This window comes from Cricetulus griseus, assembly GCF_003668045.3.
Source record: "Cricetulus griseus strain 17A/GY chromosome 1 unlocalized genomic scaffold, alternate assembly CriGri-PICRH-1.0 chr1_1, whole genome shotgun sequence".
In the NCBI taxonomy this organism is placed as follows: Eukaryota; Metazoa; Chordata; class Mammalia; order Rodentia; family Cricetidae; genus Cricetulus; species Cricetulus griseus.
Window position 1 is genome coordinate 96,448,497 of NW_023276807.1, and position 24,842 is coordinate 96,473,338.

Genomic DNA, 24,842 nt, shown 5'->3' on the forward strand with positions numbered 1-24,842 from the left:
ACTAGGTGGCTGGTCAGTCTCAAGAGAAGTGTGCTGTCATCTTGTCCTTTCTCTATCCTGACTCCATGATGCAGCCTCACAGTGATAGTTCAGAGTCTGTAGTTAGCATTTGTCACCACATTCCCATGGAGAGTGCGGAGAAAACATAGTGAGTCCAGCTTGCATATCTCGGAAGAGATACCCATTGCCATGGCTTGCACACAGTGTTCCCTAACAGGATTGTGTGGAGAAGGCATGGCTTTCAGTGCAGAGATCAGAAGCAAGGTTTTGGGGGAAGTGACTGGTCACAAGGGCTTGGAAGTACTCAGTGTGTTAACCCACTGATGATAACACTCACAACTTGGCAGCATATTAGGAGGTGGTAGAAACTAGCTGGGATCTGCTTGGAGGAAGTAGGCCACTGAAGGGTTCGTGCCTTATTCTTGGCCCCTCTCTTCTCCCTGTCTGTTGACATGAGGTGGGCAACTTTGTTCCACCAGGCCATTTTCCATGGTGCTGTGCCCAGCCACCAACAGTGGAGCAAAATGAACCCTCCCTTCCCCCCAGAAACCAAGAGCCCATACCACTCTTTCCTCCTCATGTTGTTTTCCCCAGGTTTTGCTATGAGATGGAAAGGAAAGAAAGACGAGATAGAAATTTTTTTAAAGAAAGGAGGTGTTGATAGGGGAAGGGAAAGATGGCTCTTAGGAAAATAAGAGACCATGTCTTTTTATCACTGTTTTTATCACTCTGACAGATACTGAGAATGTCAACTTAAGGTAAATAAAAGCATGTTGGGGCTGAATTTCAGAGTGATCGTGATCACTTGGCCTCATGTTTCTGGGTCTATAGTGAAGCAAACATCACAGGTGCAGCACTATAAGGAAAGGGGCAGTGGGCAGGAGGTGTGCAAGGTAAGCTGGATGCAGGAAGGGGTCTGACCAGGTAGGGAGGACAGGAAGGAAGTTTCCAGTGGTCCCCACCTCAGTGGACCTCTTCCCCCAGTGTAGATGGAAGCCCACACAGCTTGGTTTTATTTTGTGCCTGACCTAGACCAAAAGCCTCAGTAGCCAGGCATGCAGCGTGCTCAGGGCTTGCTCTTGCTGGGTCATCTTGCTAAGTATGGTTATTCTAGCTTGGTCTAAAGCAAGCCAGTGCAATTTGCACGGGTAAACTTCATTCCCTCTGTTCTAAGTCTCTGACACCCTGTTCTTGGGAAGAGGGTACCATGTGGTGCTAGCTGAGGTGTATGACTACCTGTGCAGTTTGTTAGTGCTACCTGGGCAGCCCCTTCTTCCAGTGGATCAGGATTTCCTGCAAGTAGAGATCACACACACATGGGGTTCCCAGAGTCTTTAGGAATAGCTCACGATGCCTGTAGGACTGCATCTGCTTTGTACTCACCATCCCTCCTGTGAATCCCGTGTCCAGGAGCCAGCCACAGGTCTGGCCTGTATCTACAGGCTGTGTTTGCCAGTGACTGCAAGCCTCTTACCAGTGCGTTTGTGGTTATCCTACCCCAGCACTTAGCTCTGATGTTCTGTAGGTAGGACCTGTGTCTACTGGTTGGGGATTGGGAGGTGTCCACAGTAGGATGCCTGCTTTTTTGCCTATGGAGCTGGGCTACATATGTTGGGGTGATGGGTCATCTAGGCAATAGGACAGGATGCTTTTCTGAACAACCTACTGGTGAGAGGACCCAGCCTGGGCTGCCTACTACAGTAGAGTCCACACCCTGGCACCCAGATAGATGTTTCTTGCCTTCTCAAGCAAGTGGTTGCATTTGCATTGAGTGGTTGAATTGCAATGCAATTCTGTGCATTGTCCCACTGTGGGTGATGGACCTCCTGATCGCCTGCCTGCCTGCCCATCACTGTAGTGGGGACACTTCTTTGAGGTTCATTTGTTTCTGACTCATAATAGATGTGAATTGTTAGTAGCTGTTGTTTCCCCCCTGGAATTCTAGAACATATGCTTTGCCAACTGTCATTTTGTGTGTCAGGGTTGCTCACACAGTCTGTTTCTCTCTGTCACCCCTGCCCCTCCCCACATATGTTTTGTAAGTGTGCATGTGCAGATCAGAGGTTGGTATTGGATGTCTTCCTCTATTGCTCTGTCTTACTCTTTAGACAATGTCTTTCTTTGAGCCCAGAGATCACCAGTTTAGCTACAGAGGGTGGCCAGCAAGCCCCAGATCCCCCTGACCCTCAGGTATGCTTGCTTACAAAGCAATTATTTGACTGATGGAGCCATCTCCTAGCCCCTTTTACCAGGTTTTGATGGTGTTTGAAGGATACAGCCTCTGAGCCCTTAGGACTCCATACTACCCTGTCTGGGGCCTCATGGCATGCTTTCTGTGTTTCTTCATTGGGGAAACCAAGGCAAGGAGCAGAGATGGGAATGGTTTTTCTGTGGCAAGGGTGTTGGCAGTACTGGGGCTGTAGTCCCAAAGGACACTTGATAAGCCATCTTAGGCTGTCAGGCACCCCTTGGCAGTCATTCCCATGTCCTGGGCTTTGCTGTCATTGGGACTCTTAGGATTGAACACAGTTCACAGAGGTAAACAGAGATGCTGTGAAGAGTCAGTGTCCTGTTGGTGACTAGTCTGACACTGTGGCTGGTAAGAGGGACAGACGGTCCTACTTAACTCCAAGCCCTGCTGTTCTTTCTGCCTCCTTCCTGGAGTGGGTGGTGGGGTCTCCCAGCTCACCTTAGCTCTGCAGCCCTATCTCCCCTCTGCCCTGGAAGCAGATCCAGTGCCTTCCTGGGGAACAGCCCTTCAGAGCCCAGTGAGGATGCTGAGTGGATCTTTCCACGTCTCTTCCCTGTCATTTTTCTGTGTGAAGTGTTTGATTTTCCCATGAAATGCTAAAGTAGAGCAGTAGTGCATGGAGATTAGTTATGAAATAAATGCACAACCCACCTTACTGTCAGCTTATGCCACTGACCCTGTCATAAAAAGTCGTTTGAACAGCTGCCGCGGCACTTCTGACGGCCACAGACAAGGACAAACTGGCTGATTGCTGTCTTGCTCTTAGCCAGGTGATAGATCAAGCCTAGCCTCCAATGGTGGTGTGGCCTTTAAAGTTCCAGCTGTCACCAAGCTCTGTGTGCCTAGCCAAGATCTCCCTTTGTGTTCTGGCCTGCAGGCAACTGGGAACCAGCAGAGCATGTGACTTCTCTAAGTTGAGCTTCAGAAGGATTTTACCTGCCCTAAGCTGAGCTTCACAAGGACTTTTCTTTCTGCTCTGACCACCTGGTCTCTGACCCTGGTTTTCAGTACTTGTTTCTTGCTTTGTTTTTGTTTTAAAATTTTTGATTGATTGTATTTAGTTTTTGATGAACTCTCACCAGTTCTATTTGGAGTATGATGAAGCAAGCAGAGGCCAAGGAAGGGGAAGACAATGAGGGAAGCCGATTGGAGGCAGGCAGGTGCTAGGGTCCCAGCAAGGTTTTCTCCAGGGGGGCACTGCCTGTACACCTTAGGAGTGGTCTTCTGTAGGCTGTTCTGAGGGACTCTACAGAAGGACCCAGTAGCCCTACCTGCTGAGGCTGGCACACAGCAGCTCACAGACCAATAGACAGCCCTTCCTGGTCTGCCGGCTCTCCCCAGTCAGCACTGATCTTGTTCTGTAGGCCCTTGGCAGGCTGGCCCACAGCCTCAGGCTCACAGCGTCCTTGCCAGTGTACAAGCATGCGTGCTCGCCTCACACACTTGCCCACAGCTCTTGGCTGAGGTTCTGGAGCCTCCCACACTTGCAAGGCCCTCCTGCCTGCTGGCCACTCTGGTGTCTTCCCCAAGGCTCACGACACAGGCTTTAGTGGGAAGAGAGGCACTGACAGAGTGGCAGGAGGAGCCAGAAGTGATGCCAATCAGAGCAGCTGCTTCAGGAAGGAGAAGTAGCCCCGTGGCCCCACAACTGAGCACAGTAAGTTCCTGGACCTTGGCTGCCCCTCCTCTGCCAACCATACCCCAACCCCAGGTTATTCAGTGCAGAGAGAAAGTGGATCTGTCACATTGTCTTGTGTATGCGCCCATCTCTGTCTCCCTGGTCAGCACTGGCCTCCTCCACACATGTCTCTCTTCCCCTGAACTCCTGTTCCATATGGCTGTAGATCAGCTGGGCCTTCTGGCTACAGCCAGATCACTGGAAATAATGGACTACAAATGATCATACATGTAATCTCAGCAAGTTGCTTTTTGGAGTTGAACTCAGAGGCAAAGCTAAGCGTCTGAAAGAGTGTGTTTTATCTGGTACTTTCTACCATTGCTGCTCATGTTATGAATACTGAGGGGAGAATATGCAGTTGGGCAATTCTGTTAACTTAACTTCTTGTGTTCTCCTGGAAGTGAAAATGAGAGTCTCATTGGCAGTGGAACATAAACTGTGGTCAACGCTGCTCTGCAGTGAACTTCTACTTGATCACTAGTGAACTTCTAGATCACCAGACCTAATATAAGGAAATGTGTTTCAGGAGCCCAATTGCTGATGGGCATGCACGTGAAATGCCAGGCTCCATAGCTCATGTTTAATTATTATTTATGCAAATAAGTGATATAGTGCACTTAGCACCCTGCAAGTGCTGTTCTCAGCTTCTTGTGATTTCCCTGATTTAATCTTGCCAGGGCGGTTTGCCTTTCCTTAACAAATGAAGAAACCAATTCACACAGGAATACTTTTGCAAGGTTGGGCAGCTAGTTAAGTAGGAGAGCTGGCTTCAGACAGCCCTCTGGCTTCCAAATCTTGCCCCAATATCCTGTGTCTTGCCTACAGGGAGGCAGAAGGCAGGTGACTTAATTCTGAGTGCTGTCGGGGTCTTTGGGAAAGGCTGGCAGTGGTTCTTACCCTTGCAAGGAAGGGAGAGCAGCTGTGGTATGGTGAAATATCTCAGCCCAGACACTAAGTCCTTGCCACCCCCAGCCCGGCACTGTGGTCTTTGCCCTGTCACCAGCTGTACCAGCTTCCTGGTACTTTTGGTCATTGCTGCTATTGTTCCTTTTTTACAGAGCCATTCACACTGCTGGTTGTCTGCGCCAGCTGGACTGTTGGGAACAGTGTAGAGGCCTGGTGACACAGGATGTGCTATTTGCTGCCCCCTCAAGTCTAGCCCAGATTTCCTCCCATGGCATCAAGCAGAGGACTTCTTGTCTTCTTCCTAACTATGTGGGAAAGATGTCATGGGTCCTGGCTGTCTGGAGCCTTCACTGGCCCTGTGAGAGAACTTGCCATGGTGCCTCTTTGGCTAGCGTAGCAGAGAGGGGCCACAGCCTAAGTTCCAGGGTACTGCAGTGCATAGGGAGGCAGTCACCAAAGAGGATAGTGAATAGTCTTGAGACAGCCTGGCTGAAGGTGGGGAACCTGCAGCCAGTTCCCAGTAGGCACAGCATACTGACCTGAGTCATGTGGCTCTGTTGAGCTGCCTGATGCCCAGGGCAGAAATGTGAAAGCAGTCTTCATACCACTTAGAATGGCTGGGTGGCTGGACACCTTGGGGTCTGTGTCTGTTGCCTTTCTTTTGCAGGTCCTGTGTGTATGGTGGGCCTATGAGGGGCACTGGCCAAAGGCTGAGAGGCCCCGGGGACCACATTCAATGCCTCTGCTATGTCAGCGTGCAAGTGCAGTGTGCAGAAAGGAATTTAACCAGTTGGGCTGAGGGTATGTGTGGCTTGGTGGTGAAAAGTGCTTAATATATGTGCATTCTATACCCAGATAGACAGACACACACACACACACACACACACACACACACACACACACACACACACACACACACACACACACACACACACACACACACATCCACACAGTTAGTCATTACCATGTAGCTATAGTCAGTATGATAAATGACTATGGTAAATAAGAAGATACGAACAAAGCCCTGACTTGTTAGGGCAGGGGGATCAGGCACCCCTTTGTTGGGAAGATGTTGTGTAGATGATGAAATAAGACCTCAAAGAGTCATTGGAGTTAGCAGCAAAACTTGGATTTGTGGGTTTAGAGCATACCAGGCCATGTACAGCATGTGCAAAGGCCTTAGGGTAGGAGAAGCAGAATATTGAGGTAGATACACAGAATGACTGAGGACTGCCATCAGGTGGGACAGCTCCCTGGTACCTCGGTGGCCATGCTGAGTGTCCTCTCTTCCTTTACCCTGTGGCAGCAGGACATCTACCTGTGAAATATGCTTTGCTGGATGTGTGCACAGTCATTTAACTAGAACACATCATCTTTAACTGCCCTGTGCAGGTTGTGGGCTGTGGGCAAGCTGCTTCCCAGTGGTTCTCCCAGCACCTGAATGTTCTATTCAAAGGATATTGAGCACCCACCAAGACACAGCTTGCCTGATGGCCATGACTCCCAAGAATGCTGGTGTCCTTAGATGCAGTGATGGTAATCTAGCCTCAAAGTCAAAGAGACACCTCTTCCATGGGGGTGTGTCTCAAGACCCATGATACCTGGGATTGCAGAAAAACATACACTGTCTTTCTGTTATAGATAACTTGTGAGGTTGACACAGGAACAGCAATTAATAATAAAGCAGAACAGTCACAACATGAATATTTTGTTCAAATTATGTGACTGTGGGGTGGGTCTCTCTCAAAATGCTATAGTGTGCCATGTTCACATTTCTTTGATGGTGAGGACCCTGGCTACCTGTCTGAGACCGCCTGACCCTGTGTGATGATGGGTGCTTTGTGCTTTCAGTGGAGGCAGGGAGTTTCCTGGTGTAGGATCCCTGGCTATGGGCTGAACACAAGCATGGACCTTGACTCTGAACTTGGTTTTGCCCTACCCTGAGCTGTGGTGTTTCTGGGGAGGGAGACGTTGGGCACATCCCAGTATAAGGTGAAGCCAGGGAAAAACAGCAATTGCATTGGGATAGTAGCGTCAGGCAAGTGCTGAACATTTTTGTCTTTATTCCTTGAAAGGGCCAGCAGGCAAGGGAATCCTTGTCCCATTCCACATATGAGTCCATGTGGGCTTCTGCATGTTTCTGCCCATGGTCCTATAGCTACCAGGTTGAGGCAGAGATGGTGCGTAATTACACGCAGTGCTTCCTGGTGCCAAATTCTGCCACTGTCCCATGATTCTAATTTGACACAGCACTGCCATAGACAATAGCAAAGCCAAATCCTTGTATACCCAAAGGTTTTCCTGTTGGGTTGGTGTGTATGAAATCCCCAGACCTTGTCTCTAAAGAGGATCATTGGTGAGCATACTTGGTGTGTCTTTCCCTTCCTGGGGGAATAGGATACCCTGTGCTGGGCAGCATCAAGTTTCCCCTCAGAGTGAGTGGGGCTCTGTCTTCCTTCAGTTGTGGGTCAGTTAGGTGAATATGTGTGCACCTATGTGTGCCTTGTGTCTAGCTGGTCTCTGACACAGTGTTCAGCAAGCAGTTTTGGTGAAGGTGACTCTAGAAACATTCTGGTGACAGTTCCCTGGGACCTTTTCCATGGCCTTCTCATTCCTAGCAGTAATGCCACCACCACCACCACCACCACCACCACCACCACCACCACCACCACCACCACCACCACCACCACCACCACCCAGGACCCTATAAACACACCACCCTCCTCTATCCTACAAGGAATGTATGTGCTCCCCTCTCCCTAGATTTTCACCAAATGTGAGACTTCTGAATCTGGTCTCTTTCTTCCTGGGAAAGGAACCATGGTTTGAGCTTGCAGGAAAGCCACTTGTGTCACTGAGGTCTTTCCACTCTGCCATGGCAGTTAACATGGCCACTCTTTGGCCTTGCATGTGCTGTACAGCAGGATGCATGGTGAACGGGCATTCACTTCAGATGTTGTACTACATTAGAGGTGTTATACCTTAGGGACAGCACTGTCCGACGCCACAGTGTAGCATAGTGCAATGGCCAGTGCATGGGGCGGCCATTCTGTGAACAGCTGTTTTTCCTACCAGGCTTTGTGTGGATTCCTAACCCAAAGTGAGGTTTGGTTAGGCACAACCTTTCAAGGGTGATAGCAGTGTGGCTGGAGGGATTTTTCCTTGGGCCACAGGGGTCCCAATGGACACATGTGGAGCCAGTGTCCTTGCAAGTGGGACTTGTAGTTTATCCTATAGCAGGATATCTTTGCTTCTGCGCCATCTGGCTTGTGCTCCCCTGTCCTACCTGACACATAAGTAGCATGCACAGATCCTGTGATGTGTCCACGCAGAATCTCATGACCCACAGGGTCACTGTCCTCTCTTGAGAGAGGTACCTGGGTCTATCTGTAGTTGTGACCAGAAGGCTGCTGTTGCTGCATCTGCTTCAGATAATAAGAAATATCACCTTTGACAGAAGAAATTAGCTTGAATTACTTTAAAAATACTTGAAAGTGTGTGTGTGTACACATGTACATGTGCATGGGTGTTTATGTGTCACTAGGTATAGGTACCCACAGAGGCCAGAAGAGGACATTGGATCCCTGGAACTAGAGTTGCAGGCAGTTTAGGTCCTGGGAGAGCAGTAAGCACACTCAATCCCAAGCTGTCTCTCCAGCCCCCTAAAAAGATTATGAGTGCTCCAATTAATTTCTTTATCACGTGGGCTAGCCTGGCCCCTAAGTGCTTTCCCAGTAGTTGTTTTATAAGAAGACAGTGGTGAGCAGAGTACTTGGGCCAGGATGAGCACTGGAGCTGTGCAGGGGAGAATGCAATAAAGGACAGAGCAGCCGGAGCAAGGCGGCCTTGGCAAGGCTGCCTGGCACAGGTTTGACCTTCACCATGGATCCTGTCTTGCCTCCCCCACTTTTCCTTCTCGCTACACCTGTGGATAGTGATGACTGTGCTTACTACCTGCCAAGAAGGTGAGAGAGATACACAGGTCACAGACTCTGGTAGGGACTTGCAGACTGGAGTTCCCACCTGAGGAAGGAAGCCCCGTGCATTCTTCTTGTGGGAGATCTGGTCACTGCCAGCACTGGTTCATGGTCAGTCCTCCCCAGGAAGTTTCTGGGAACAGAGTGGCAGCCAGAGCAAGTGACCTCATGTCTTCGGGACAGCGGTATCCAGAGTCTGACTGCAGCTTCCCTGTATGGTTCTAGGCATAGAACCTTCACATGCTGATGTTTTTGAAAAGGTTTTGGTCTGGGCTCTAGGAGCTGCAGAGTACTGAACACAGTTTGCGGGCAGCCAGGCCTGGACTAGGTTTCCAGTGGGAGGCAAGTAGCCAGCACACACAGGATTGGAGCTTGGGATATTTGAGGGCACTGAGCTCTCTGTGACTGCAGATGGTGGCCCAGAATCATATTAGAACTAGATTAGAATTGGATGGGGCCAGGCTGAGTCCCTCCTTCCTGACTTCTTCCCTCAGATAGACATGATGGAAGATGTTCCTTTGTGCACTGTGCTGAGTCCCAATGGGAGACACCTCAAGTCGTTGGACATTTTTATGACGTTAGCATCTATGTAGCCCATCTCAGGTTGGACTGGGGGTTGGGGTATGGTGCAGTAGTCTCTTCCTGTTGGCATCATCCTCTGAAATTATATAGTTATCAATTAACAAAATAATCAGCTGTAATATGCAAGGTTTCAGATTGCAAGCAGTCATTGTATCATGTGATCAATGTGTGGCACCGAGCTGAGTTCATAGGTGCTGGAATAGGACAATCTGCCTCAGACGTCTTCCTCACTCCAGTGTGAGAGGGTGCTGGGTCCTCACGAACACCCTCACATCTAGAAATTCATTGTCCTTTCTTCCACCCTAGGGAGGGTGACACCCACCACACATGTGGATACCAGTTTTATTTTTTTATTTTTGCAGGGTGGTGGTGGTGGTGGTGGTGGTAGTGGCAAGGGGTGGTCTCTTTAGTAGTTCTTGTTGGCCTGTAACTCATTCTGTATCACAGGCTGACCTCAATATATCCTGGCCAGCCTTGCCAGGGCTAGGATTGCAGGCTGCCCACCATGCCTGGCTCCAGAGCCAGCATCTAACAGTCACACATTCTCCATATGGTTGTAAACTTAAAATGAAGCTTAGTGGGAGAACTAAGTGGTTTGGCCTGTAAACCTCATTTTGTGTGTGTGTGTGTGTGTGTGTGTGTGTGTGTGTGTGTGTGTGTGTGTGAGTGAGTGATAAACTACAAGGCTGTGGGGTGTGACTCATGGTAAAATGATAAGTATGATTTAAATTCTGAAAAATGTGGGATGGATGTGGGGGTGTTTTAGTCTGCTTTTGTTGCCATGTATGACTGAATACCATAGCCTAGGTAATTTATATAGAACAAAGACTTATTTACCTTTTTAATTTCGTTCTAAAGATACTTATTTTTATGTATACACATTTTGCCTGTGTATATGTATGTATACCATGTTCGTGTCTGGTGCCCACATAGGCCATCAGCTTTCCTGGAGTTATAGGTAGTTGTGGCTGCCGTGTGAGTGCTGGGAATTAAGACCAGGTCTTCTGAAAAAGCAGCAAGTACCCTTAACCACTGAGCCATCTCTCCATCTTCAGATTGAATATTTAGTACATGGCTCTAGGGGTGGAGAGGTCCAGGCTAAAGGACTGTCTCACTGAGTTCCACTTCAGACTTGGTTCAGTGTCAAGGACCAACCGCTACACTGTGGGACTGACAGGCCTTCTTGCTGGTAGGGTCTCTGCAGAGTCTTTCAGTGGCAGAGGGTGTCACGTGACAAGAGGAGCACATGAAGAGGCTGCAGTGAAGCGGTTCTTATGCAGACCCACTGGAGATGACCCGTTAGCCCAATAGTCTATGAATGTCTTAGGGACAGATGAAGGTAAAGATCTCTCTTGACCAAACTTAAGCAAGGATCTCAGCCCAAGTCTTGCTGAGGAAAGCCATATTCAGACCACAGCCTGCGTTCCAGCATGGTGCGCCCAAGTGACCAAATGGACTTGGGGTGTTGGTATGGTCAGGTGTAGAGACCAGGACTTGTGTTTTAACTAAGATTCCTGGTCTTTTGGTTGGCAGTTGAGGCTAATGGTTCTATGTGGATGACTACAACAGGGCCCTCAAACCTGCCCTTTTTACAGAAGAAAGTGGGGCTTAGGGCAGTGGCTGATCTCAGGCCTCCAGCAGCTCCAGAGCCAGAGTCCTGGTGCTGAGCCTTCATTCTTGCGTTTATTCTGTAGTTATGAAATGATGCCCCACACCTGGGGTCACATGTCCTTCAGCAGAGTGGTGACATTTCTCCAGCAGGGTGGTGATACCTTCCAATTAGGGTGGTGGTTACAATCACCAAGTTACCTGGAAACATGATAAGACCCTGTCTCATTGATTTTGATTACTCACTGGAATTGGTGTGCAGTCCTAAGGGAGATCAATCAGTCAGTCATTTCCAGAAACCTCTTGTGGCGGTGGAACTAGGCCTGTGATCAGGTAAGGGTGGTGGAATGATCCTGGGTAGTAGGTCCAGGCCATGTGGCTAGATCACAGCTGCGTAGAAGGTGCAGGGCTCCCTTGAGGCCTCCATAGCCTCTCAGCCAGGTTTGCCTGTGAGCAACAACACTTTGGTGGGGTCCTCACTCCAGGTTCAAGAGCCTTAGGTCCACCCTTTGTGGCTCCTTCTATTGTCTGCTTTGCCTGACACTATCTCACTTGGAACAAAAGACAGGGAAGAGCCCTTTGTGTGGTGGGGAGAAGCCTAGATGTCACCCCTGAGACTGGCAGTGTCTCCAAGCTGACTACAGGCATGGTGGCTTTCTCCCTCTCTATCCAAATATCCTGTGTGTTTTTAGTAGAAAATGGAACAAAACAAACAAAAACTGAACCTATGGAAATGCAAGAGGGAAATGTTACAGAATATGTCCCAGAAAGAAACTGCTTCTGTCCCAGCCTGCATCTGGCATCCAGTCTGCATCTGTGTGGATGTGGGTATCTGTTGTGTGAGAAGTTCGTTTATGTACCAATGAGCCTGATTTAGGATGATTGAGCTTGAGACACACACCCAATGGTGGGAAAGGGATGAGCCCCTCTACCCCAACGTGGTTGGGATCTGATGGGTATTTACTGGAAACTATGTTGACTTGAACTCAGATCTTTTCCTGAACTTGTGCTCTATGGTATATCCTAAGGTATGCAGTGATCGCCACTCCTCTCTGGTCAGCTGTGTGATCACAAGGGGGCATGATGACCTCTTTGGTGTTGCTGTCAGGTTATTCTCCAGGTTACATATGTTAAGGTTACATATGTTTAAAGCTCATTTTAAAAAGTTACTGATTGAGTTGGTTTTTTTTTTTTTGTGTATGTGTGTGTGTGTGTGTGTGTGTATGTGAGAGAGAGAGAGAGAGAGAGAGAGAGAGAGAGAGAGAGAGAGAGAGAGAGAGAGAGAGATGCGATGCAATGCGTGTGCAGGTCACAGAGGCCAGAAGAGGGCTCCAGAGTCCTGGAGCTGGAGTTACAGTCACATGCTGCCCAGTGCAGGTGCTGGGAACTATAGGTCCTCTGGAAGAGTAGGAAGCTCTCAAAACTTCCAAGCTGTCTTTCCAACCCTTAAACTCAGTTTTGTTTTATTGTATTTTCCACCTTGGGTGAGTTTCTCAGGGACCCTTCCACTGTTACTGGAGGAGCACCTGGTACCCCTGTATGCCAGTGAGGTTGGGCAGGACCCGCTGGCCATCATCTGCCTAGGATGCTTTTCTATTGTAGAGCATCCACGGCACCTGCAGAGCTGTACAGTTTCCTAGTCCCAGCTCTCTCTTTGCTGTTTGCCCTTTGCAATTAGGTAAACACTGTCTACATGTACTATGCCACACACTCTTGGCCATTGTGTTAGGATCCTCCTGAGAACTGATGGGTCTTAAATGCTTGTCATATCCACTCACAGTGTCCTCACAAGTCAGGACTCAGTTTAGTTTACATATCAGCAGCACTTGTATAAAAATCTTCTTAGAAGTTTGTTACTTAAATTCTAATAAATACAATTTCCATTCTGAGATCATCTAGTCTGAGTTCAGTTTCTGCCTTCTGAGGGACATCAGGACCTTCCTGGAGTCTTTTACGGATTCAGGGGTTATAGGTGTAGATTGGGAGGCTAAGAGGGGAGGTTCTGGAGGCAGAAGGACTTCCCTGGCTGGGTGTGAGAAGGAAAGACTGTGGTCATTTGGGGCTAGACAGAGCCCTAAGCTGTGACATGGAGCATGCCATTGACCCCAAGGGCCTGGGGTTGGGATGGATGGGGCCTGGCTCTGTCATCTAACGAAGGAGAGGAGCAGCCTCCACTAGCCGAGGGAGAAGGTGCTGTGGAGTACAGCCACTTGAATGCTGTGGATACCTTGATGTCCAACACATGGTGTGGATTCTGGCCTCTGCTCCGGAAGTAGGGGTTTCCTATTTGAGGTTTGTGGTTTCCTGGAAGGCTTTGAGTTGGGATAATTTAGAGAAAACAGCTTTCTTGACCTATTTGTACCACTTCTTTCCTGTCCCTACAATCACAGTGAGTGGAGAGGGGTCTAGGTATAAATTAGAATTAGGGGTATATGATGTTTCTGAGTATTCATGGGGTGGAATTCACAGGACTCTGCCCCCAAACAGGCTCTCTGCCTCTTAGTAGAATGTCACCCAGTGTAATCAGGAATGGGGCAGGAAGAGTACTTCCGAGTGCCACAGAGGGGGATGCCTAGGTGTGTTTGTGATCTAGGTATGTAACCCAATCCTTGTGTACCCACTGTGAACTGGAATTAGAGCCTGAGGATTTTTCTCCCTGTTGGTGTATGTTTAGATTTAGCACCACTGAGAACTGCTGCCTCACATTTATAATTAGCAACCATGGCTGGCATTGATGGGGATGGGACTCTTCTGTACCACAAAGTCTTCTGTATGCGTTGAGTTTGTGGCCGCCCAGCCCTGGAGAGGGGTTGGTCTCACCACTCTCTGACTGCTGGCCTTTCATGGAATTGTGCCATTGGGTAACCTGAAATCCTCCGATATGCTGCACACACCTTCCCGGGTGATAAGGAGAGTGGGGGGTGACAGTGTTTGCTTACCATTGATGATTAAACTGTGGGGCAGCTGTCATTCTTCCTCCTGGTGGCGGTGGTGGCAGCAGGGCTGGGTGCTTGGTCTAAGTGCCATATGGGCTGGTATGTAAGGAAATCTCAGAAGTGTTCTTATTTTGATGTTTCCAGGCTCCTGAGAGTTCCACCCCACCTGCAGCTCTCCGCTGTGACAAGCCTTCAAGGTGAGTGTTCCTCTGGCAAAGAAGCTTGCCATGGGTTGGGGGTGACTTCCAGAGAGGAGACAAGGATATTTTGTTATTTATTTTGTAGAATTCACAATGTTTTATGGAGGCATGCTAGGGATTGGACCCACAGCCTGGTTCACGCTAGGGAAGTACTCTACTACTGAGCACCCCAGCCTGCCCCCAACTACCTCCTTAAGAATGAATCACCATAGGTAAAACATCTCGTTCATAACCATTTCTGATTTTATATTGTGGAAACATCTGTGATTGTCTTTAGATAGATAGTGACATTGTTGACATCTGAGTGTATGATGTCAGTAGTGAGGAATGAGTTGGCATGCCCCAGGGAACAGCCACTTGTTAGCAAGGGTCTTCAGCTCAGTATGCATACAGAACCTTTGGGAGGCACCTCTTTGTGGTCTGAGATAGCTGTAAGAGATCATGTTGTAATTCGTGTTTAATTTGGTTTATTAAAAAAAATCAAAACTTTTATTTCCATGTTTAAAGAATAGATGGAAAAGGAAAAAAAAATCTTTAAAAATGCTTAAACAAGTCAACTGTAAAAAACAAATTTATAGTATTGAATACTTGTTTCTACTTTTAGGAATGATAATGGCATTATAGATGATTTGATAAAATCTTCTAGAAATCTATACTATAGAGGTTTTCTTGTTATCTATCTATCTATCTATCTATCTATCTATCTATCTATCTATCTATCATCTATCTATACTATACTATAAAGGTTTCTTTGGTGTCTGTCTATCTGTCTGTATCCAGCCATCCATCTGAGACAAGGTCTCACTGGGCAACCCTGGCTGGCCTGGAAGTCAGTCCTATGTGAACTGGGCTGGCTAAGAACTCAGAGAGATATGCCTGCCTTTGCTTCCTGAGTTCTGGGATTTAAAAAGTATGCCACTGTGCTTGGGACTATTTATTTTTCTTTTGTAGATGAACAATATCTAGGCTTGCCTCAAAATAGTTGCAAGAGTAGAGTGGGCTGCTGGGCAGAAGCTGGTGAGTGTCAGGTGGAGACTGCAGGGTGCTGATGATGATGAAGGGGTAAATAGGGACAAAAACAGCTGGTTTGAAGGATAAATGGGTGCATGGAGGTGTGCTAGACCATTTTTTAATGTTTTTGATTTTCTTTCTCAAAGCCAAGGAAAGGCAGAGAAAAACATGAAGTGAAAGTAGGAAAAATAAATCCAGGCAAGCAGCCTGGGAGTGGTGGCAGCATGGTGGGTAGATGGTACCCTGCTCTGATTTCCCTTAGTGCTTTCTATTGGGTGTAGCCCTCTGCCATGTCTCTTGGATTTGCATCCTGATTCTGAGTGCAGGCCCCTGCATTCTGTTCACATGAGGCTCCCCCCAAAGAGCATGTAGGGATAAAGCACTCCTCGATGGCAGAGCAATCACTCTCATCATGTCCTACCTCATCCACTTTCCAATGCTGGGTCTAGCCTCATCTCTAGGCTTCTGGCACAAACCCTCCTTCTCCCCACAGTTTGTCCAGTCTACTTCACTAGCCTCTTCCTCAGGAGTAGCATGTAGACAGGGTGGCTGCTGGCTTCTGTAATCTCTAGTCTGCACTTACACCATTCTTGTTGTCTGAGGTGTGCTTCCTTCAGCTGCTTCGTGCTGACCCTGAAGCCTTGGAGTCAGGGTTGTGCTCCTTCTCCAAGAGCCAGTTTGGGTACACGGTGGAGCCTGACAGGCCTCCCTGGGTGCCCACATGCTTTCTGCCCATGCCCCTGCGCTCTTCTCCCAGCTTCTCCTCTGCATATATCCCATAGTCAGGGACTTGTTTCTGCTCAGTCTTGTCCTACAGTAGATCTTATGTACCCTACCTAGTGTGTGGGGAACGGTGTTGATGGACTGTAATGAGACTCCCAGGAAGCTGCAGTTCCCAGCTCTCTCCTGAAAATGGCAGGGTGAGTGTTCATCCTTTTCTTGTTATTCTTTTCCTCACTGCCTGCTCCTCTCTTGCAGGCCCCTGGTCCTGAGTGCAGCCATGGAGGACAGCCATGAACTGGACCTTACATATGTCACAGAGCGTATCATCGCGGTGTCCTTCCCTGCCAGGTGTTCAGAGGAGTCCTACTTGCACAGCCTGCAGGAAGTCACACGCATGCTGAAGTCTAAGCATGGAGACAACTACCTGGTGAGTGGTCAGGACAGCCACAGTGTGGCAGAGGGGCTCTAGGCAGGAGTCCTTCAGAGGGTGCATGCGAGGGCCTTGTTGGGCATATGCCTTGCTTACAAAGAGGAATGGTCCTGGAGTCTGGAACCCGACTCATGAGTCTAGGAAGTGGGGGTTGGCCATATGCTCTACCTTTCCACTATAAGCTTTGCTCTTATTGGTTGTGTCATGGTCTGTGACAGTTGACTATAGGGCTAGCTTCTGTCTCTGTCTAGCACTGATCATGACTTCTTATCAGTAAGACTGGCTCCTGGGACTGTAGGCATCCCAGTCAGCTATCCGTGGCTAATGCCAGGCGGTATCCTTAGTGTCAGGAAGCAGCCTCCTGGTATTTAGTGCATTGGAAAGGCAAGAGGGTGGGTGTCCAAGAAACAAGGGCGCTCCTGGGGTCAAACATAGGTAGCCTGATTTTACAGCGTGTGTGCTATGAGGGGACCATATTTGAGAAGTAGAAGAATGTTTTCGCACACTCCTGTCTTTGATTGGCCCTGTTCTCTTTCAGGGCTGCCAGCCCCACAGAGCCTCTTTCTGCTGCTGTAATCACTGCTTAGATTACATGACAGCTTCTAGCACCTTCTCATGCTGCCGCCTTATCTCTGGAGAGCTAATCTTACAAAGCCAACAAGGAGGTTATTGTCACTCTTAGCAGCCTTTTCCCATGGCTAGACTCAGTGGGGACCAATAGCTGTCGCTTCCAGGATAGTCTCTACATGAAGTGCCTATGACATCTTCCAGGACTACGACTCCCGGAGCTCTAGCCTGGCTGTTGACAAGGGAGTAGTATCCTAGCCCCCAAGAAGGTCACACCTCCAGAGCTTCCTCTACCATCACAGTGCGGCCTCTTCAGGACCAGGGCTCTTCCAGTGGAAAGCTGTGCCCAAACCAGTCCCTTTTTTCTCATGCTTCCCAAAGAGACTGCTGAGGGCCTTTCACCCTCGCACCTTTTACAGAAGGCACTCACAGTGGTGTAGCTTGTCAGGCCATAGTGTTCTGTACCCTCCAAGGAAGGGCAGCTGAGTGCTGTTGACTGAAGCGTGGTGTAAGTGGGGCTGACACTGAGAGGGCCTGGGAGGTACCAGGTTGAGTTAAGGAGGAGCCACATGTCCTGTGAGGGCATAGGTGGTCTTTTGTCAGGCTTGATTTCACAGACAGCTGTGGTTTGCCAGTGACAAGTCTCCAGCTTAGGCTTTTCCATACCTGGCTCCTCTTCTGAGGAATGAGTACTACCTGTTCCCAGAGTGTCCCTTGTGCTGCGCAGGACCAGGAAGAGCGACTACAGATTTGTGTATACAGGCCTTATGTTTTCAAATGTCTGCAGCCATTGAGACTACAAAGCAGAAAGCAAAGCAAACCAAAAATATCAACAGAAAAGGAGTCTACCAATTCCCAGTTTAGCTAGCAAAAGTGCTCCTTTGGTTTCACAAAAAAGGAACATGCAGGACTTACAGAGGTTCATCCACATCTGACTTTGTTTCTGCCCTGTGACTACACATATCTGTGCCTTTCAATCTCTTTTGGTCCGTGGTCCTCAGAGGCAACTGTTTCAATGTAGTTGTGTATTTTCCTTCCTCTCTGGGAACCATGCTTTGTCTAAAATCGTTTCTTCCCTTTGTAGGTATTGAATCTTTCAGAGAAGAGATACGACCTTACAAAGCTTAATCCAAAGGTATGAAATTTATTTCTTCGTATTTCGACTTCATAAAATGTAAGTGATGTGTTTTTTGTTTTGCAAAAGTTGTTTCTCATAGGCTTTGTGGAACATAGCTTGGTATCAGGAATATTAAGGACTGTTTATATTCTTTGGTTGCTTTAAAAATTAAAAAATAATGGATGCCTAGGACATGAGGTCCTTTATACCTCTCACTTTGTCTCCATCAGTGGCAGCAATTTATAACACTGATACAGGTTCCACATCCCTCATCTGAAAATCTGAAGTTGTAGTTACTGAAAGCTAACCCTTGGCTTGGAGCAGCAGCTCAGTGTGGTTAAGAGCACTTCAGGCTTTTGCAGGGGACCCAAATTTGATCCTCAGAACCCATGGTAGCTCAAGGCTACCTGTAACTCCAGCTACAGGGTGATTACATGACTCTGTGGGAAGCAGGCACTGCACTAGTGTGTACAAAGCACCCCCCCCCCACATTCTGCCAGATGCAGGCACTGCACTGGTGTGTACACAGCACCCCCACACATTCTGCCGGATGCAGGCACTGCACTGGTGTGTACACATCACCCCCACACATTCTGCCGGATGCAGGCACTGCACTGGTGTGTACACAGCACCCCCACACATTCTGCCAGATGCAGGCACTGCACTGGTGTGTACACATCACCCCCACACATTCTGCCGGATGCAGGCACTGCACTGTTGTGTACACAGCACCCCCACACATTCTGCCGGATGCAGGCACTGCACTGGTGTGTACACAGCACCCCCACACATTCTGCCGGATGCAGGCACTGCACTGGTGTGTACACAGCACCCCCACACATTCTGCCGGATGCAGGCACTGCACTGGTGTGTACACATCACCCCCACACATTCTGCCGGATGCAGGCACTGCACTAGTGTGTACACAGCACCCCCACACATTCTGCCGGATGCAGGCACTGCACTGGTGTGTACACAGCACCCCCACACATTCTGCCGGATGCAGGCACTGCACTAGTGTGTACACAGCACCCCCACACATTCTGCCGGATGCAGGCACTGCACTGGTGTGTACACAGCACCCCCACACATTCTGCCGGATACAGGCACTGCACTGGTGTGTACACATCACCCCCACACATTCTGCCGGATGCAGGCACTGCACTAGTGTGTACACATCACCCCCACACATTCTGCCGGATGCAGGCACTGCACTAGTGTGTACACAGCACCCCCACACATTCTGCCGGATGCAGGCACTGCACTGGTGTGTACACAGCACCCCCACACATTCTGCCGGATGCAGGCACTGCACTGGTGTGTACACAGCACCCCCACACATTCTGCCGGATGCAGGCACTGCACTGGTGTGTACACAGCACCCCCACACATTCTGCCGGATGCAGGCACTGCACTGGTGTGTACACAGCACCCCCACACATTCTGCCGGATGCAGGCACTGCACTGGTGTGTACACAGCACCCCCACACATTCTGCCGGATGCAGGCACTGCACTGGTGTGTACACATCACCCCCACACATTCTGCTGGATGCAGGCACTGCACTGGTGTGTACACAGCACCCCCACACATTCTGCCGGATGCAGGCACTGCACTGGTGTGTACACAGCACCCCCACACATTCTGCCGGATGCAGGCACTGCACTGGTGTGTACACATCACCCCCACACATTCTGCCGGATGCAGGCACTGCACTAGTGTGTACACAGCACCCCCACACATTCTGCCGGATGCAGGCACTGCACTGGTGTGTACACAGCACCCCCACACATTCTGCCGGATGCAGGCACTGCACTAGTGTGTACACAGCACCCCCACACATTCTGCCGGATGCAGGCACTGCACTAGTGTGTACACAGCACCCCCACACATTCTGCCGGATGCAGGCACTGCACTGGTGTGTACACAGCACCCCCACACATTCTGCCGGATGCAGGCACTGCACTTCTGTGTACATATCACCCCCACACATACAGAATAAAGTAACTTTTTTGTTTTTTGTTTTTTTTTAAGGCAAAACTTTGTTGCATGTTACCATAACACCATGGAAGGAAAATTCCATACCCTAGAAACAACATATAGCATTATTTAAAAAAAAATACATACATACATACATACATACATACATACATATGCCTCCAGGCGCTATGTATATTGTGTATATGAAACAAATGCATTTATTTTGTGTTCAGGCATGTGACCTGTCTCCAAGATACATATATGTGCAGATATTCCAGAATTTGAAACAGACAAAAACCCAAATCTGTCTGTTCCAATGTGCTTTGAAGAAGGGATACTCATTTATAAAACACCTATGTCAGAAGAACTGCATCCCTGGAGTCCACAGGTTTCATTTACTGTGCTTCTCTGTCACTTTAGCATGTTCTAGGTTTGTAGCCATCACAATCGAGGTGCAAGAGCCTTCACATTGACTTGAAGATCTCTTCTAAGACCTCTTAATAGTCATAAGTATCCCCTTCATCCATGATTATTTTTAGTAGCAGAATTTAGGGATAAAATGAGGACTGTGGGACTGTGTTTACATATATATTCTATATGTTGAAATGCTTTGTAACCATTAGAACAGTGCAGGCTGATCATCTCATAATCTGGGTTAAAAATGCTCTAAAATTCAAAACTTTTGGGGTGCTATCACAAAAAGTTCAGATTTTGCTTTATTTACAATTTTGGTTTTTCAGAGTGTGGATGTCCAGCTGGTAAATTCTATCAAATACTCAGAATCTGAAACAACTCTAAACTAATTCTGGCCCCAGAGCTACTAAGAGCATAATATAGAATTTTTATGTGTCTCATTATGCTGAGTGTTCAGGAAAGGGGCCCAGAGCTTCATGGAGCTGCCATGCTGGCTGCTTTCACTGTGGTCCAACTTATTGAACTCCTTTCTATTGCTTTCATCTCCTAAAAATAGAACATAGGAGGAGAAGCAACACCCCCATGTTGCCCTCCCACATGTGTGGCTAGATGCAGGGCTGCTTGCTTGGGGCTTTGACCTTCTCAGTGATTTATTTTTCTTCCTTCCTTCCTTCCTTCCTTCCTTCCTTCCTTCCTTCCTTCCTTCCTTCCTTCCTTCCTTCCTTCTTTCTTTCTTTCTTTTGTGTGTGTTCATGGGCCAAATAGAAGTAAGACTTGAAGGTACTTCCTTGCTTTTAGAGGATTCTGTGTCCCTGAAGTTTGGTCTGCTTGGTCTGGGAAACATTGGTTTCACTTTATTTGCCAGACTCCATTTTAGCTTGAGAAGGCAATGTTTGACAGCAGTGTGGGCCACAGACTACTGTTTTAAATCTTGGAGGGCCTTGGATTCCTCTACAGTCAACTCTGAACCATTAATGCCCCTGAAAGTCCTCTGTAGAATTGTCACCCAGCTACAAAGGAGCAGACCAGCACCTGGGTGCATCAGCTTTCAGAAGAGGACTATACAATATCCCCTGTGACTCCCAAGTGGATCATATCACTATGAGATTACCCCAGAAAGGTTCGGGAAGTAGAAACTGAGGCAGCTCTCTTCTCTCTTGCAGATCATGGATGTGGGCTGGCCTGAACTGCATGCACCACCTCTGGACAAGATGTGCACCATATGTAAAGCCCAGGAGTCCTGGCTGAACAGTGACCCCCAGCATGTGGTCGTCATCCACTGCAGGGTGAGTGTCCCTGTTCCCACATGCTCTGGAGGTCCAGCTGGGCTTCCAGCATTTAAGGGGTCACAGGGGTTAAGATCAGTGCTGGTCACAGGCACCAGCTGATTGTCTTGGAAACCACTGTGTTTCCAGGATAATTGTAGCTGGTGTGACATGCACCATGTAGGTATGCATTTTAGATGTTCTGTTCATCATAAAATGAATCCCAAACCCTAAGTTTGGCTTTAGAATTCATAGGTCTGAGGTTTCTCTATCCATTCTATTCTATCCATTCTATTCTACTTGTTCATTCTGAATGTTACTGAAACTGAGATGAGTTATAACATGATTGAAGACATATGGATCACCAAAGATGAAAACACCATCTAGATATTGTACCTCTCCTTCCTTAAGCGATTTTGGGTTCTCTTTGAGTGGGTATCCAGTTTATGGACTTGTGAAGTTCCCCATCATTACCCACTATAGGGCGCCCATTGCTTTAAACTACTTTTGAAATACCCAGAAAATGTGCTGTGAAAGATCAGCTTTTAATCTGAAATTGCGGTTGCTGATGCCATCCAAAGTTCACCATCATCATGGCTGCAGGACTGGAATCTGCTTGCTTTGCACAGTGGGTGTTTCTTTTCACACATGCCCAGAATGACTAGTGGAAAGACCTGTCTCAGCTAGGGCAGGGGCAGAGTACAGCTGAGCTGCAGTAGCCATTCTGCTGCTGGCTATAAGGGTTGTGTTTTGTGTTCAGCATATGCCCAAGCCACTGCCAACTTGAAAGAGGCCATGCTTCTGGGGGGAATGTCTTCCACATTTTACACTTTGTTTGGAAGTCTATGGTGAGGAAGATTCCCATCAAATGTTAGTTGGAGTGACTCTAGGATTTTTGTTTAGGTCGAGAACTGGAAGTCCAAAAGACTGTTGCCTACACTAAGAGCCTATAGCCGCAAGTGCATCTCACCTACTACATGTTTCCCTACAAGCTGTGAGCTTAGAGCTGATCTGAAGTGAAAATTCTTACAGTGTTTACACTTGGAGTCTGACAGGAATGAGGACACACTTATTTCCCTCCCTTGCCCTCAGCTGCTCACACTCACTGCACGATGGAGAACTTGCACCTGCACTGTGCGCACAAAGCTAAGATACACATCCAGGTATTACATCGGGATACTTGGCTGGCTTCCTAAAATGACCTTGGCCATGTCCCTCATCTTCAGTCTCTTTGGAGAGTTTTAGGATTGTCATCATTTCTTTGCATGTTTGGTGCAGTCTGCCTGAAGCAATGTGTTACTGGGCTTTTGATGGGAGATTTAGTACTGACTGGATCCCCTTACCTTGTTCGGATTTTTCTGTTTGGACAGGTTTTGTGTTTTGGGGGACTTAACCCATTTCATCTGGATGTCCATTTTATGGGCCTGCAGTTGTCCATGGTAGCCTTTCAGGGCCTTTGCATTTTTGTGCTATTGATTGTGCCATTTCCCTTTCATTTTTGTCCTCAGTTTTTTTTAGTCTTCTCTCCTTTTAATCATAGCCAAAGGTTTGCTGATTTTTGCTGATTTTAATTTACTTAAAAAAAAAAAAGCAACTTTCAGTTTGTTGATCCTTTCTGTTTTCTGAATCTCTGTTTTATTCTGCTCTACTTTTTTCTATTTTCTTTCTTATATTAACTCTGTGTGTAGTTTGGTCTTTTTGAGGTTTTTCAATATGAAATCTTTCCTCTCTTTTTAGATGTCGACATTTAATGCTGTAAACTTCCCTCTTAGTACTGATTTTGTTGTATCCAATACGTTTTAGTGTGATTTTTCCATTTATTTGTCTCAATATATTTATTTTATGTGAATGGGTGTTTTTGCCTAAATGTGTGTCTGTGCACCACATGTGTGCCTGGTGCCAGGGGAGACCAGAAAAGGGTATCTGGTCTTCTGGAACTGAAATTACAGATGATTGTAAGTCAGCATGCAGTTGCTGGGAATTGAACTCAGGTCTTCTGGAAGAGCAGCCAGTGCACAACCACTAAGCCAACTCTGTAGCCCATGTCTCAATATATTTTTAAACATTTCTTTTAACCCCTTATTTGACTGAATTGCTTTTCAGTAACATGTTGTTTAACGTCTACATTTTTGAGAATTTTGCAAGTCCCTCCTCCCCCTCCCATTCTGATTTATACTTCCACACCACAGTGGTCAGAAAGGGTACTTGATAGGGTTTCATTCAGGCTTACTCTCTTGGGACTTACTTTGTGGCTTCTTGTATGAACTATCGTTGGGTTTGTTCCTTGTGACCTTGAAGCACATTCTGCTGCTGGTGGTGGCATGTTCTGTCCATGTGTGATAGGTTCATTTAGTTCGAAAGGTAGTTTGGGTCTGAATTCCATAGTTATTTCTTGTCTAGATGGTCTGTCTGCTCTTGAGATGAGCTGTCAAGGTCCCCACTATTGCCATAATGCTCCCCACTCCCCTGACATCATCTCTCCTTTGCATCCATAACCAGAGCCACACAAATGATTGATGGTATCAGCAGTAAAGACCATCATGTGTGGGTCTGCTTTTGGCTGAGCTGCTGTTTCCTTCTAAGTGATTTCTCTTGTTAAGACAAATACCATTTAATGCAAGAATACATTAGTAGCATTAGTACCTTTCTAGCTAATAATGCCAAGAACCAAGATCTCCCTGCCAAGAATTTGCCAAACATTTGCATTGGTATCTCCCAGCATGCCCAGCTTTACGTGGCGGTTGATTTATGAAGACCTGGAGTTTATTCATTTACTTGCTATTAAGAATAGAGCTGAGGGCTGCGAGTGTAGCTCAGTTATAAAGTGCCTCCTTGTGTGCATAAGGTCCGATCTCTAGAACTTACTGTGCGGGGGGGGGGGGGGCGGAGAATACAGTTGGGAAGGTACAAATTAGTGACCTGCCAGTTTGGCTTTATATGATTTGGGATCAAGGTTTGGCAAATGTTTCTCAAAAGAGCTAGAGAGTATTTTAGACTCTGCATGCCAGGTGGTCCTTCTTCAAGCCTGCTCCTGCAGGGTGGGTGGGGGCTGCTGAAGCCAAACAGCCAGGTTCCAGGCACATGATGAGGACATTCAAGATTCATGTGCTTTTCACATGTCTCACAAACCTTTTCTGTTTTTCTTTTTCTTTTTATAATGCTTAAAACTATGTGATAATAAAATTCAACTCACAGATT

The 24,842-nt window shown here is 47.7% G+C and overlaps 1 protein-coding gene across 14 annotated transcripts in view; it reads left to right on the forward strand.

The window, feature by feature from the left end:
* Nucleotides 1–24,842, forward strand: part of Tns3 (tensin 3) — a 257,261-nt gene that overhangs the window by 115,062 nt on the left and 117,357 nt on the right. For 13 of the 14 annotated variants that reach the window (XM_035452698.1, XM_035452700.1, XM_035452696.1 and 10 more), the window contains 4 exons: nt 14,083–14,135; nt 16,128–16,299; nt 17,954–18,004; nt 21,543–21,665. In XM_035452698.1, the coding sequence (XP_035308589.1) occupies nt 14,083–14,135; nt 16,128–16,299; nt 17,954–18,004; nt 21,543–21,665 (399 nt within the window). Of the gene's footprint in view, nt 1–14,082; nt 14,136–16,127; nt 16,300–17,953; nt 18,005–21,542; nt 21,666–24,842 lie in introns of those variants that run through there. The other variant, XM_035452708.1, reaches the window with a different exon arrangement.